At 35.6% G+C, this 15,493-nt stretch overlaps 2 protein-coding genes and 2 non-coding genes across 5 annotated transcripts; 2 read left to right on the top strand and 2 right to left on the bottom strand.

Moving 5' to 3' along the window:
• Positions 1-2,465: 2,465 nt before the first annotated feature.
• LOC125470633 lies at positions 2,466-2,554 on the bottom strand. Its single transcript, XR_007252929.1, has one exon. It is a non-coding gene; the product is annotated as a small nucleolar RNA Z102/R77 (small nucleolar RNA).
• A 135-nt stretch (positions 2,555-2,689) lies between these two features.
• On the top strand, positions 2,690-7,657 carry LOC103946032. Of its 2 annotated transcripts, none has more exons than XM_009356651.3 (8): positions 2,690-3,314; positions 3,420-3,710; positions 4,012-4,226; positions 4,365-4,715; positions 4,857-5,057; positions 5,203-5,273; positions 6,594-6,733; positions 7,194-7,657. In XM_009356651.3, the coding sequence occupies exons 1-8, from the start codon at positions 3,269-3,271 to the stop codon at positions 7,547-7,549; spliced, it is 1,671 nt and encodes a 556-aa protein (XP_009354926.2). In that variant the 5' UTR covers positions 2,690-3,268; the 3' UTR covers positions 7,550-7,657. The 2 variants fall into 2 exon arrangements, with proteins under 2 accessions (XP_009354926.2, XP_009354927.2); XM_009356652.3 differs by having other exon boundaries at positions 2,701-3,314; positions 4,027-4,226.
• LOC125470634 lies at positions 2,695-2,782 on the bottom strand. Its single transcript, XR_007252930.1, has one exon. It is a non-coding gene; the product is annotated as a small nucleolar RNA Z102/R77 (small nucleolar RNA).
• A 6,359-nt stretch (positions 7,658-14,016) lies between the features above and the next one.
• Positions 14,017-15,039, top strand: LOC103946074 (LOB domain-containing protein CRL1-like). The gene is made up of 2 exons (XM_009356695.2): positions 14,017-14,415; positions 14,532-15,039. The coding sequence occupies exons 1-2, from the start codon at positions 14,137-14,139 to the stop codon at positions 14,835-14,837; spliced, it is 585 nt and encodes a 194-aa protein (XP_009354970.1). The 5' UTR covers positions 14,017-14,136; the 3' UTR covers positions 14,838-15,039.
• Positions 15,040-15,493: the final 454 nt, after the last annotated feature.

Below are 15,493 nucleotides of genomic sequence, written 5' to 3'. Positions count from 1 at the left end.
TTTTAAAAGTATTGATGCAAGTTACTATTACAAATTGGTACGACCCCGCCGGTTGGTGCAGAAGCCATCGGAAACTTCATATCATTAGCCTCTGTGGTGGATTGTAGGTCAGATGGAGAGGGGAGAGCGAAGGGGAACAAACTCGGAGAGACAGGGGGTGTTTAAGTTATGTTTTCTTCGTTAAATTGATGACGTAGTGAGAGTAAGATCTGTAATTGAGTTGTCATATGTAAGGCACATTTATACCACATAGTTTAAAAACTCATCATTTTAATAGATTATTAGACGTTCAAATATAGAAAAGATGTAAAATTGATACAATGTCAAAACCTTAAGAAGCAATTTGAGAAAATTAAAACTTCATGACCGATTTAATTCACCTTAAATTTTAAGGGTGTAAAATGTAGGTAGTTAAACTTTTCTTTGTTTAACTCACGAGTGTTATTGCACAAGCAAATGACAATGAATTATCTGATTAATCTGCAAAGATTCAAAAGAGACAAAGTGAACCTAACATGACTAATGTTAATGAAATAGACAGAAGAGGCCATGTTTACTCTTTTGGTAAACAGGTATTTCTGTTTGTGATGAGTGACAGAATGGGGAGGCTTCAGGCATCTTTTTATATGAAAATAATGCCGTGGGGAAGTTGGTGTGAAAGCATTGCCGACTGCTTTAGCAGATTATAGAGGTGTCTAGCTAGTTGTCTCATGCTAAATTATGTGAATATAATTAACTTTCATCTTTTACTCATTTATAACACGTGGATTAGTAATATTATGCGGTGATGTGATGATTTCCAAAAAACAGAGATGATAGAAAAGAGGTGAACCTCACAGAAGAAGACAATAGGCAGATGGGGTCGCAAGACCCAGGCGCATGAAATGGATCATTTCATATATTCTAGAAAAAAAACCATTTATTTCAGTGGTCATACGTACTAAAAACTTTCTCAATCAAATACTTATCTCACAAGTGAATTAGTAACATCACAATGATGTGATCAACATACTTGATAACTTTTCGATTAATGAGGATTTTTTTTAATGGTTTCCTCTTCAATTCAAGTACCTTAAATTAACTTAAAGTTTAGAAGTATTGATGCAAGTTACTATTACAAATGGATACGACCCCGCCGGTTGGTGCAGAAGCCATCGGAAACTTCATATCATTAGCCTCTGTGGTGGATTGTAGTTGTAGGTCAGATGGAGAGAGGAGAGCGAAGGGGAACAAACTCGGAGAGACGGGGGGTGTTAAAGTTATGTTTTCTTCGTTAAATTGATGACGTAGTAAGAGTAAGATCTGTAATTGAGTTGTCATATATAAACCATATTTTTACCACATAGTCTAAAAACTCATCTTTTAAATAGATTATTAGACGTTCAAATATAGAAAAGATGTAAATTTATACAATTTCAAAACCTTAAGAAGCAATTTGAGAAAATTAAAACCTCATGGCCGATTTAAATCACCATAAATTTTAAGGGTGTAAAATGTAGGTAGTTAAACTTTTCTACCAAACGACGATACTTTTAAGCAGCGCAAATGCCAAAACAACACCTAGGAGTAAGATATCCAGAACCGATGGGCCAACTTCACAAACCTTTTCCTATTGAACATAATCTTTACCCATAAATTGAAAAGACCTAAATAACACGTCCTTAAATCCCACTTAGAATTAGCCCCACAACAGCCAAACATTCGGAAAATTTAGAAAAATAATCAAATTTTGAATTCCATATAAAATTATAGTCATAATTTTAATTATATGATAATTATAACTAAAATTTAATGTAAAAGTATTAATATACCCTTTATATAGAACTATAGTCATAATTTTAACTTCATGATAATTTTGCAGAAAGTTGTAGAGAATAATGAAAACAAAAAATATGATAGAGATTATTTCCTCATTTTAAGGTATCTTCGTGTTTTGGTTATTGTGAGAAACCTAATATTAAGATGTATTAGCATTTTTACTTCAAGTTTTGATTATAATTAGCGTAAAATTAAAATGAAGATTATGATTTTATATGGGGTTGAATTATTTTTCCAGATTTCCCCAACAATTCACATAGGCAAACTATAATTGCATTAATCAAAATAAGTCTTTCAACCCAACTCCATCCTAGTCTTATTCAGGCCCAATTGCATTAATCAAAATAAGTCTTTCAACCCAAAATTTATAAGGTTCAAATCTGGAGACGCACTTTGCCGTCCATTGTGATAAACATTTTGTTAGGTCCAACCGTATTCATTTTTTTAATTACAAATAAATATCTTAATAATTTTAAATTTATCTATTTTTTTGCAAAAATAAATTTAACGGGAAGCAAAGTCTCGATACCAATATCGAAATGTAAGTGTCGAAGCATGTCCAATTAAGAACACATCTGAAACATTATTAGATAATTGATTAGATTTGAGTTGGTTCTTCATTTTCTTGGAGAGGTTGGAAGGATTGAGAATGATCAGATAGAGCTAATACATTGATGCCATCATTGCGGCAAATCAAACCAATAGGGAACACAAAGTTCAAATCATCACCTCATTCTCAATTCTTCCAATTTCCCATCAATTCCTTCAAAACTAAAGGACCAAATTCAAACAAAACTACAAAATTTGAAAATTGAAAAAAAAACACAAAAATCGATGAATAAAATCAAATAGCAGAGTTAGGGTTTTGTGGGGGGAGAAAGATCAGATAGAGCTAATACATAGTTTCGCCATCATCACAGCGTTCAAACCAATAGGGATACGAAATCTAATCCTCATCTCAAATCTCCCCAACGCACAATTTCAAATCAAAAAGAAAAAAAATAAGGATTCCTAGGGTTTTAAGCAGAAACAAAGATTAGGGTTTTTCACCAGCACTAGCAGAACAAAAGAAAACTACAGAAAGAGAATATTACTAGGGTTTAAGCAGAAAGGAAGACCGGGGCTTTTCGGCAGCAGAGCGGCTCCCGCCACTGCTATCGCAGAGTGTGAAATGGTGATGCCAGAGAAACCCTAAAGATTGGATATTTATGGTGAAAGCTTGGGCCTTTAGGGCAACATTTGGGTTAAGAGCCTGGAGTCTCTATACGGGCCTCACCCGTTTTCCCAACCCGGCCCAGCCCAATTGATATGCCCGGAAAAAAACTGAAACTACTCGAAGCTGTTTCAACCCACTTGCTCTTCTGCTTCCTCCTCCGCGGCCACCGCCACCGCCATTGCCAACCGCCTTAAATCTCCGAGCCGTCTCCCTCTCTATCTCTTTCTGTTAGTTATGGAATTGGCTAAGCGTTTCTCCAAGCGGCTCTTCCACAGCTTGTGTAAGCACTTTTAGCCCAAACGCGCTTTTGCTTTGTTCTTTTATTCATTTCAACCTGCAAGATTGAATGTTTGCTTATATTTTATTTGGATCACGGAATGTGTAGATTTTATGCAAAGCTCTGTGAAGAGGGAGGAATTTTACCAGCGGTTTGTATACAGCTACGTGAATCGGTTTCAATCGCAGCACTCGAAAGCAGAGAAAGGAGGAGAATCGGACACACCGAAAAAGCTGAAAGCTGTTGTTCCTCCGCAAGCTGCTGATGGTATTAGCAGCTATTCGAGTGAGGATGAAGATTTGGTGGATGGTAAAGAGAAAAGGTTGGAGCTTGCTTGGCTGCCCAGAGTTCTCGAGCCAGCTCTTCAATTGTGCAGATGGGCTCTGCCAACCCCAGCAGGTACCCGAGTTCGAATCCCTTTTCTGTAAATTAGAGTAGTTTAGAATATCGCTTTTGTTAAAAAAGATAAAAACTTGTCATGTTTGGGCAATTGGGTAGTCATTGTTTTGAATGAATTTGTAATTTGGAAGTTGCAGTATTAGCTGTTCATGAGAAAAATATTGTGTAATTTAGAAGTTGCGGTTTGGCATGGTTGAAAAGAATCAAAATTTGTCATTTAGAACTTGGGTAGTCATTGCTTTTGATTGAATTTGTTTAATTTGGAATCTTTCAGTTTGAGTTGGGAGTGAAGATTGTTCAGTTTTGAAAATTGCAGGAAATGGAGTGGGAAACAAAACTCCACCCACAACTCGATCGGTCTCGGAGATCATTGCAAACATCCAACGGAGTAAGATAGGAATTGAGGATTGGAGTTTGAGTGATCTCACCATTGGTTTGTTTCTTATTTATCTTCGTCAAGCTTCTGTAAATCCGTTTGAGGATGTTAATGGTGTTCAGGTCTCCTCAGATTCAATGGTAATACCAATTACGTGACCTTTTTAATTCTGAAATTTTTTCTTTACTTTGTATAAACACATAATATTTTGTGGCAAGTTTGATTGTGGTAAAAAATGTGGTTGTCATTAGTTATTTGGCATTTGCTTTGTGTTTTAGGTACAAGATCTCATCTACCACTCTGAGTTAGCAAAAGGTTCTTATAAGGATAGTACTGCAGCTCTTGCAAGGAACACCATGCTTCGTGAAAGCAATGTCTTGAAATTTGTCAAAGATTCCAGTGTCATGAGGCCTGGATATTATATAGGGATAGATCCTCGTAAAAAACTTGTGATTTTAGGAATTCGTGGTACTCACACTGTATATGACCTTATAACTGATGTTGTTTCTTCAAGCGATGATGAAGTCACGTTTGAGGGTTATTCAACACACTTTGGCACTGCAGAAGCTGCTCGCTGGTTTCTTAGTCATGAGATGGGAAATATAAGGAAGTGCTTGGAGAAATATGAGGTGGCGAATCTTTTTACCCTCCCACTTTTCTTTGTTATTGTTTTTTTAGATGATGTAATCTTGTTCGTGGGTTTTATGTTTTTTTCTCCCGACCATATTTTTTGTCATTGTTGGTTGTAGTTGAGCCCAATTCATTAACAGGGATTTAAGTTAAGGCTGGTTGGTCATTCTCTCGGAGGTTCTACAGCTGCTGTACTTGCAATAATGCTCCGTAAAAAGTCAGTTAAGGAGCTGGGGTTCAACCCAGAAATTGTCTCTGCCGTGGGTTATGCAACACCGCCTTGTGTCTCCAAAGAACTTGCCGAAAGCTGCTCCAGTTACGTCACAACTGTTGTGATGCAGGTGGGAAGATGCTTTAATAATTCTTTTGTTAGAAGAAGCACTTTCAATCTAATTATATCTACTCGTTGCAGTTAAATTTCTTTGGTTTTATTTGTTATTTTGCCCTTTTTAAATTCTTACAAACTTAGGACTTACTTTCATGCAGGATGATATTATACCTAGGCTAAGTCCAGCATCTCTAACGAGGTTGAGGAGTGAAATTCTTAAAACCGATTGGTAAGTAAATGTGCTTCTTCACAATTTCTTGTCACCTCTTTTTCAAGATATGTTGAGAAAAAAAAAAACGCACACTAGTCGTTTGAATTGAGACCAAAATGCTTCATATACCAAATGGTTGAGAACTCAAAGAAGATTTTGAACTAGTTTTTGTATATCTATTGCTTGCAGTTGCAATTGATATTTTCTACATTCCTGGTACTTTGCCTGCACTGTCTACTCTCAGAAATTTCTAATTTCAATAATTCAGAGAATCGGGATCTTGAACTTGCATATTGGGATAAATCCTGCGTGGAAATTTGGAAATCTATGGATATTTTGGTGACTCTAGGAATTTAAGGGCCTATTTGGTATCCTATTTGAAATTTTTTATCATTTCTCAAAACATTTCTTAAGAACATTTTTTTTTAAAACAATTTTCTTTAAGACTCAAAAACTTGATTGGTTTGTGATTTAAAATTTTTAAATCTTATGACTTAAACTAGATAAAGTGATCTAAAAAGAGGGGGTCGCAGGAGAGGGAGAAAGAGGAAAGAGGAGGAAAGAAAGTAAGAGATGATTGAAGGAAAGAGACAGAAGAGAGAGGATTGGATGAGATAGAGAGGAAGAGGAGCAATACAAATAATCGAGAGAATGAAGAGAGCGGATTGGAGGAGAGATGACAAAAGTAAAAAAAAAAAAAAAAAAAAAAAAAAAGGAGAAAGAAAGAAGAAAAGAGAGATAGATTTGGAATGAGAGGGGAGGATAGAGAAAAGAAAGGAGGTTAAATTTAAAAACTCTAAAAGCTCACTTTTTATGTTTTCAGAGAATGGATTATATTTTTGAGTTAGTCTTGAGTTCAATTTTTGAAAATAGTCCTACTAAACAAGTTTTTAAGGCCTAAAACTTGAAAATTGTTTTTGAGTTTAAAAAGTTGAATTCTAGTAGAGTACCAAACATGCCCTAAGCCTTTCAATTATTTTGGTAGAAAAGACTGTATGTGCACTTCTTTTGGTAAGGTCTATGCTATGCCTGTTCTACTGCTTGGAATTAAAATTATTGTGCACCTTTAATAGTTCGTGTCTAATCCTCTTGCTTGGATTGCTGTGGATAAGAAAAGAATTTGGCCATGAATAAATTTGGCACCAAATTGGATGAAACTTTACATATTTATGTTAACTGGAAAGCATCATTCATCAATTCATGGAAAATGGAAAGCGGAAAAGTTGCTTCTTTTGTGAGCATCAATTTGTTTTGCACTTGTGGCAATTTGATGTTAACTTTGAAGGCTTTATCAAAATTTCACACTTCAGACTTATTTTTCTACATTACGTTTTGCAGGATGAGCGTGATTGAGAAGGAAGATTGGAAAAGTGTCATAGATTTGGTTACAAATGCAAAGCAGGTTGTGTCTTCGGTGCAAGATGTTGCTCGGAAGCTTTCTGATTATGCAAAGTTTGGGAGCAGTAAACATTCTTCTGGTAATCCCACCCTGCTCTGTGCCTAGTGTGTCAATGCTAGTGTATTTTAGTTCAGTCAATTGTATCTTTATGCATTGCTGTGTCGTGACATGCAGGTTGTAACAAAAGTGCTATATATTTGTACTATCATTGATCAATATTTATGCTGCAATTGTTGGGCATGTGTGGATTTGATCTTCAAAACAATCTCAGGCTGCATTTTTCGTACCTTCAATTGTATAATTGTTGGCTTATCTGTATGTTGCGTGAATGATTTTCATTATATTGGAGTAAGGGGTGTGGATGCACTGGAAATTTCTTGTTTTTCTCTGCTTGATGGTGTTTGTTTTGTTGGAGAAGCATCAAATCTCAACAGATGGGTCGTTATACCTCATCAATCGTTAATGAATAATTTAAGCTTTAACATGCTCGACACCACATGATCTTCCCTTCACCAAATTATCTTATGGTGTCTGAACAGATGGTCCCATCATAAAGAAAATTCCTACTGCTCCTGGGGTCCCTTTAAATGACAGAGAAGTAACAGATAATGCTGGTGCTATTAAAAGTGGAGGAGCTGCCTGTAAAGTGCCTGAGGAATTATTTGTACCAGGTACCGTCTACTGCCTAAAGAGGAATGTTGATGCTCGTACCGGCAGCAGCGGCAGCAGAAGGGAGTATTTTACACTTTGGAAGAGGCATCCGGGTGAGCATTTTCAGAGGATTGTGCTGTCAAGCAACATAATTACTGACCACAAGTGTGTGAGCCATTACTATGCATTAAGAGATGTGCTCAAAGGTTTGCCTACCTCCGATGATGAAGACGAATTTTCTTAAATAATCAAAACAAACTGCTCTGAGTTTACCTCTGTAAAAACGTAGCTCGTATATAAGGTTGTTGTAACTTGAATTTTGCATTTAATAAAATTTAGCAATTTTGATTAACCAATGTTCATCCAGTGTCTTGCTACAGTATTTTGGGTACAAAGTGATGATCTGCTACTTCTATGTGCTTATCAGTTTGGAATGGTTGCCAAAAACTAGATTGAACAATAGGCAACCCCGTTGGGAGAAGAACGAACTTACAACTAGGACGCAACTCTGGAGTAAACTAACCCAATTAAGTATTGTCATGTATTTTAATTTTCTCCACATGACAATGCTTGGTGGGTTTGCTTTCTTCCAACAATGGCGTTCCAATTGTAGGTAAGTTTCTCTTTTGCTATTGGAGAGAGATTTTCTTACATCTCTACCGTAAGTCTATGACATTCTAAACTAAAAATCCAATGTCATGTGAAAACATTAAAACACATATCATCGCGTTTGAAGTCGTACCTACCTACACTTCTATCCCATTCTCTTCTTTTACTTACTGCTTAAAACATTTTTCTAGTTTTACAACTGCCAAGTTGATTGCAAATCCTAGCTGGCATGAGTAACCCTTTTTTCTCCTTCGAGTGGTGGGATTTTTCCAACTTCTTATCTTCATTGCCTAATATTTGTCTTTACTTCCTTTTAGTTTTGATGTTTTGTGATTGTGACATAGTTTAATCCCAGATAATGAACTCCAGTTTGGACGGTAATCTTAATTCTATTAAGCTTTTTGGGTTAGTAATGATCGGGTTCCCCACCATTTACCTGCCATGAAAGCTTAGGTTATATTAACAATAGCCATACCTAGTCTGCTACTGCTAGGCAGATAGAGCTATATTTAGGATCCCACCCTAGGTAAAGCTTAAAAGCACTTCTACCCCCATGAAAAAAAAATAATATGACAAAAACCCCCAAAAGGGTGATATATTAGGGTTTGCTTTGCTGCTTAAGGTTGTTAATAATCAATAATAAAACACTTCTTGTAAAATTGTCAATAATCCGTTGGTTTTACGTTTCTTAATAAGAATACTTTTCTACAATTCATCAGAAGGAATTGCAGGTGTGTCGAAACCATCAATGCGATTTGATGATTCGAACTCTTTATTTTTTTCGAATTTTATTTAAGAAACATGATTACAAAAATAATGCAATTTGAAACCATTGAACCGTATAACAATTGCACAACAATGTGAAGAGGCGAAGTGTTCATAATCACGATCGAATGGTTCAATAACTTCAAACCTTTCCGATTTTCTGCAAAATATAATATAACAAGGCAGTTACTATCATTGAATCACATCGCAAAGTGATTCCAACAACACGAAGGCGGTGATTTTAATAAAAATATATAGTTGTGGGGAAAGAAGTGAAAACGTTGATCAAGAAAGGATGTTCTCATGGTGGTAATAGGTGGCACATATCCGACCAGATTGGGAGACATGTGCAATGAGGTATTGTCTATTGGCGGATTTTACACAAATTCAAAGTTCAAAAGGGTCATGACAAAACAGCAGTCTACAGAAAATTACTTTGAACTTACGCCATAATTGTAATTTCCATTGAACTTCATAGACTCTCTTAGCTTCTTCTAGTTTGTCTCAGTATCTTAGAAGTCATGGTCTATCATGATTAAAAACAAAACTTTCACTATCACTAATTTAGCTATCGTTCATTAACCCTAAGAGAAGTTACATCCTATATTTGTCCTCATTATTCTTACTAGAAGACCATAGATGATCCAAATGTGACACCCCCTTATATTAGGGTTTGGACTTTGAACAATTGCCCTCTATTCAAACAACATGATTTCTGTTTTTTTATAAGCAGAGTTGTAAGCAAATTAAGACGTAAGATGGCCAAAGAGACATAGATGAAATAATATGTTAAATACATGGACAGCAAGATTATTGCTGTCTAATTGCCTCCATGGAACCTTTTGAAAATGAAAATTCTATTGATGTTGTACTCACGAGTTATCATCAATTCGTTAAGATTACGAGAAAAACTCTTATGTAACAAGGATATGTTCCATGTCTCTCTCTATCTTATTTATCACTTTATAACTCAAATGGTATGTATAAAAAGATATGTAAGGAATACATCACTAAAACAGGAAAAATATTTCTTCAACGTCGTTAGATTAACTAGCTAGAGGTTGAAGGTTGAATATCTACAATATGAGATTATGATTGCATGCTTAATCTTAATCAATTAACGTTATTTTTTATAACAATTTGATTATCTTCTTAATGCTTTGGATCACAATCATGTCGGATTCTTTAGGAATGTAGGTGAAGTTATAGTCTTCTACTTCTAGATTTGATAATTGGAACAAAGAAAACTGAAGCAATCACCCCCACACGTGCACTTGGCCCCATATGCTACTTGGTGTCGAATTTGACTGGTCAATCGGACACTTGTCAGCATCATTTTTTTACATCTTATATACAGCTTAAAAATAAGCAAGTTTTTTAAAGAAAAAAAAAAAAAAAAAGCAAGTGGCCTATAACAAGATAATAACATAAAATAAAAAATAAAAACTATCGAATTAATTATTCACAATTAAAATAGAGGAATTCATACAAAAGAAGACATGGATCTGTTTTTGGAGAAGAAATGAAATGTGCATATAAACACCTACTAATTAATCATCATTTTTCATATTAATTATGAGTAGGTGTTAACAATTTTATGTGCAAATAGAAGAAACCACAATTTGGACTCGACTTCATCGTAATACGATATTGTCTGTTTTGGGCTCCTACCACACCCTCACCGTAACACGATATTGTCCGCTTTGGGCTCCTACCACACTCTCACGGTTTTGTTTCTGGGAACTCAGACGAGAACTTCCCAGTGGGTCATCCATCTTGAAATTGCTCTCTCGCGAATTCGCTTAACTTCGAAGTTCCTACGAAACCCGAAGCCAATGAGTTCCCAAAAGGTCTCGTGCTAGGTAGAGATGATCCTCTCACCTGAACGATGTGGGATGTTATAACCAGTAACTTAAATTTTTATTTTTATTTTTTCCTATCCTACAAACCCTACTCAGAATCTTTGCTCAAAGTTTCTTTCTTCCTCCTAGTTGAAGAAAAATATTTTAAAACTCTCTTTAAAGTACAATAAGGTTTTCATCTAAGAGCATCCTTTATTATATTTCAAAGCCCAAGTATATTATGTTATACAGAAGAGTTTATGATGCTTTATTTTGGTAGAGTATATAATTAATAATAGGGACATAAGAACTTTTAGATTACCTAGAACATTTGTCAATCTTATCAAACAATTAATTAATTAAGGAAACAGTTCAAACTTTTTTCTAACAGTTAAAGACACAGTCCATGTGGATAAGTTTGCAGGGAAGGGATCCATCAATTCGGGTTCTTGAAATTTGATTTAACGGTTAAAATTATTATAACGTTTAAAATAAATCTCTATTTGTAACCGTTGAATCAAATTTCAAGGATCCGGATTGTTGGATCCCTAGGACTTGGTTGAAGGGACCGGAGAGGATCCCTTTCCAAGTTTGCAAGTCATGTAGCAACAATTGAGCTATATTTTTAATGAGTTTTATCCTTGTAAGGATAAATTCGCTACAAGGTTTGGAGAAAGTTAAAGTTTTGCAAAAGGCCTATATGTATATGTCAAACAACTTTCTTTTAATCTAATAACTTCACTAATTAATCACTACATAGTGGCCCAGTGATTTGGGAAATCTAGGCCCGTATATCACACAACACATCTTGTGTTCGATTCCTAAAGCCGATGAATTGTACGATGGTGGTCAGGGAAAGGTTGAAAGCCTCTGTGAGTCTTCTCGGTCCCGAAAGAATAGATCATCGTGGTAAAGACACCAGCTGACCTCCTTTTAATAAAATAAAAAAAATAACTTTACTAATTAGTTAATTATAATATCTTCTTGTCTCCAAGACCATTCCTCCCTTTCCATTCTTCAAGTGGCCAACAATTACACATGGTTCTTATTTTAAGATTTACGGTTGCCAATCTGGTTTATACCAGCTCAATAAGCCCCTTCGTTCATATAAGCTCAACTGTGCAGTACTAGTTCCAACTTGTAATTTATAAATTCGACAAGAAAAACAAACTTGTAATCTATAATTAAATTAAAAACTTCAATTTCATCAACCAAAGTAATATTTAAAAATTTAATATTTGCTACATAAATGAAAGAACTAGCTTAACTTATGATTACCATTAGATTAGTTGGCGTGTGGGACCTCAATTAGAGCACCATTAGTTGTGCAAATGTCTGAATATTGGTGCTTAAGTTGAGTTAAAGACATTAGCACACTACTACTTTCTCGACAAGTCGTGACCTGGAATGCTAGAAAGGCAAAATTGTCCCTCTTCCTCTCAACTCCTGAAGTGTTTCTATTCCAGTGTCACTATCTTTTGTTTCATTCATTTGTAGAATAAATTCTTCTTTTTCTATACCTTTATTGCCTTCTTTAAACTTTGATTATCTGTACTTGATGAGTATTATTATCCCCACAAGTAGAGATTAACATTGTAATCATCCATTGAATCGACCATTGTAGGCCTGATCTATTCCATTCTGCATTATTTAGTCAGTAATGTGTCCGTTGCTCCTATTTAAAAACTCAAGGACTCTTGCCTGGTTCCATAAGCTAACTAACACGTGGATTTCAATAACAGATCAAGGGTTACAAATGTTCATTATCTCTCTATATTGTAATTCAACTTTTCAGCTTTAGTCTGTAGTTGGCGCAGATTGAGTTGTCGCACATACATGAATCCTTAATGTAACGATAATTAATAAGATAGATATATTCTCTTATGTTATATTATGTTCTCAATCTGTCCAATATTTAGAACCATCTATATGATGTTTTAAGTTACACGATACTTTTAGATTGTTATTTTTTGTTAACTGCTTATATCAATGTGAATCAGGAGTAACATGGGGAGGATCAGCTGGTTCATGAACCTTCTCTAATATTGTAGAAAGATGAAATGTGATGATTAATCAATTGTTCAATGGAATCCCACATCCATTGCCAGCAGCCAGCTTTTCTAGTTCATGCAATGTAGTATATAGTTTATGCCATTTGGCCTGCCATTGAAGTTAATTGATTTACAAATTTAGCAGGGAAAAAAAAAAAAAAGGGGATCCAAATCAACTATAAAAGAAAATCAAGGAGTGTGGCTTAAATAAAAATAGAAGATTTGGCGATTTTAATTAACTCATCAGAGTAGGACGTGAAAAAAGTCTACCCTTAACCAAAAACAGAGTCCTACAGACTCAACGAGCCCACCGCCTGTCCTTCCATTTCAAATTTATTAAAAAAAGAAAAATAATACAAACGAAGATCAGAGGGTGAACCGTACCCTCGCAGAAAATTTATGCTTGGTGAGCCAATACAGAAAAAAATTGACAAACGTACTAGTGCTAAAGCTAGTGTAATAAAAGAAAAATGAAGACCAACCAACATTCTCTCAACAAAAAGCAATCGAACTAGCAAAACCTGTAATTAGGTCGCGCAGAAAGGTTGTGAACATAAGCCAAAGCTGCACACCGGGTGGGGGCACGGATCCCAAAATAAACTCACATAATGATTCACACTGAAGTTGGGAAAATTATCAGCAACTTGATGTTCCTCTCGAAAAAATATGAGTGACACGAACATGCATGCGAAAGAGAGAGAAGAGTAAGACAATTAATCCAGCGAATTCGTAGACGCCAAGAAATCCTATCACAAGGAGGAGGCAGAAAAATACCGTTAAAGAAAGGTCACATTCAATTCACAAATTTGTCAATTTTTTGCCCAGGCCAAATCCTCAGCATGAATAACCGCATGCAACGCCACTTCAAAAAAAGAAGCAATTCCAATACAAGTCGCAAAACTACCTAAGCAATTACCAAAGTGATCTCAGAAAATACCCCCAATTCCTGCCAAATTAACCAGGAGCACTACAAGCCGCACCATGAAATAGGAATAGGTGACCATAAAACCTCAAGAATACCCCCTTAACCCCAATGACACGAAGAATACAATGCCCTAATACTAAGTGTCGCATGGAAGTTGTGCTAAGGGATGTGGCTTCAATGTTATGTAGCTCTCAGGTATGTTAGTCGTTAAATTTAATTTCCACAACCCAAGATTTTTATTTTCAATTTTAATTATTGATTTTTTGTACCACTCAGTATAAAGTACAATTAAAGAGAAATTGTGAATGAAGATATATATGGGTTTGGTTTGTGAAAGCTGATAGGCTCTTTTGTCGTTTAAGGAATCTTATTTGAGAGCATGAAAATTTAGTATTGTCTGGCGAGAGAATTGAAAGAATAAATTATAATAGTAAAGCGCTGTAGGCCATAAAGGAAACCTATTCTAATTAAGTATTCATTGTAATATGATTAACACTGCTCCCACTCTCTAACTTTCTAAGTTCTCACTGTATTTATAAGCCTGGAGTGATGCTATGCGCATACCAGAAATTAAGAGTTAAACACATTCTAATTCAAGCATAAACCAGATTAATTAAACTCTCTTAAAACATCAATTAGTATGACAGGTTCTGGTTCTCCTTGTGGAGCCTGCAAGTTCTTGAGAAGAAAATGTATTAGGGGTTGCATTTTTGCACCTTACTTCTGCCATGAACAAGGCGCCACCCACTTCGCGGCCATCCACAAGGTTTTCGGGGCAAGCAATGTGGCGAAATTGCTTGCTCAACTCCCCTTGAGTGATCGATGCAGAGCCGCGCTTACAATCTCATACGAAGCTCAAGCTAGGGTTCAAGATCCTATTTATGGCTGTGTTTCCCATATTTTTTCTCTCCAACAACAGGTTAGTTTAATTAATTAACTACTTAATCATTGGAACTATATCCCCTAATTAATTAACTTCTACTTCATTAATTTCGACAGATCGTGATGATTGATCTTATTTTTTGACTCTTGCAGGTTATCAGTTTAGAAGCACAACTAGCTTCAGTCAAGGAACAAGCAGCTAAAGGCTACTCCAGCAGTAACTTCCAAGGTTGGCATCAGTCGGAAAATTCCAACATACTGATGCCACAAAGTGTGATTAATGAATCAGTGACACCATTATACTCCGGAAACAAGAATCCTAACTCTTTCGGGGCAAACGCAAATTTCATGATTCCAGAAGTACTTGATGACATGTACGGAGATCCTTCTAATTCCATGTGCTCATTAGACATGCAGATGAGCAATATGTCATGGGGTTTTGATCAAGATCATGACTGACGACGGATCGTGAACTTCAGTCATCAACAACAAATGTGAAGAGGGTTTTGCAAATTTTTATTGAGACATAAGCTAGCTGACTAAGAACCCTAGGAGTGCTCATACAGCACTCACAAATATTTTTTTCTAAAATATGCTGTACGGTATTTTTCTCACCCCAATAATGTGATATGGCCAGTACTATATGTATGTCCTTGGAGGTTTTCTGGGTCCAATGAAGATCAAGGCATTGTTCTAATTACACCATCCCTATATTTCTCCATCTGCTTTCATGTTGTATTTGCTGGAGAATAGGATCTCATGACATCGGTCATATGACAAAATAATATACAATTAATCTATTATAGTTTCCACATGTAATATATCACCCATGTATTTTGTGATAAAACCAAACATCAAGTAATAAGTGATTAAGTTAGAACAATATCAATAATGTTGGTGGTAAACCATGCTAGACCTATAAGTTTATCAATATGTAATTAGTTAATGGTAATTCCAAATAGAATCCAATTTTCAATAATGAAGTAAGTGCTGATTAAAATGTCCATGAGACCTTGCTTCTCTTAACTCAAGTTTCTCAATGATTAAAGATCGAGCTCCCCCACCATCACTCACCCTTCGATAGGTACGTTGAAGCGACATTAGGCTGTATTCAT

Source organism: the organism of the source record quoted next, unplaced genomic scaffold (genome assembly GCF_019419815.1).
Source record: "Pyrus x bretschneideri cultivar Hongxiangsu unplaced genomic scaffold, Pyrus_bretschneideri_v1 Contig50, whole genome shotgun sequence".
Taxonomy (NCBI): domain Eukaryota; kingdom Viridiplantae; phylum Streptophyta; class Magnoliopsida; order Rosales; family Rosaceae; genus Pyrus; species Pyrus x bretschneideri.
Note: the sequence above shows the minus strand (reverse complement) of the source record. Positions and strands in the feature narration are given on the sequence as shown.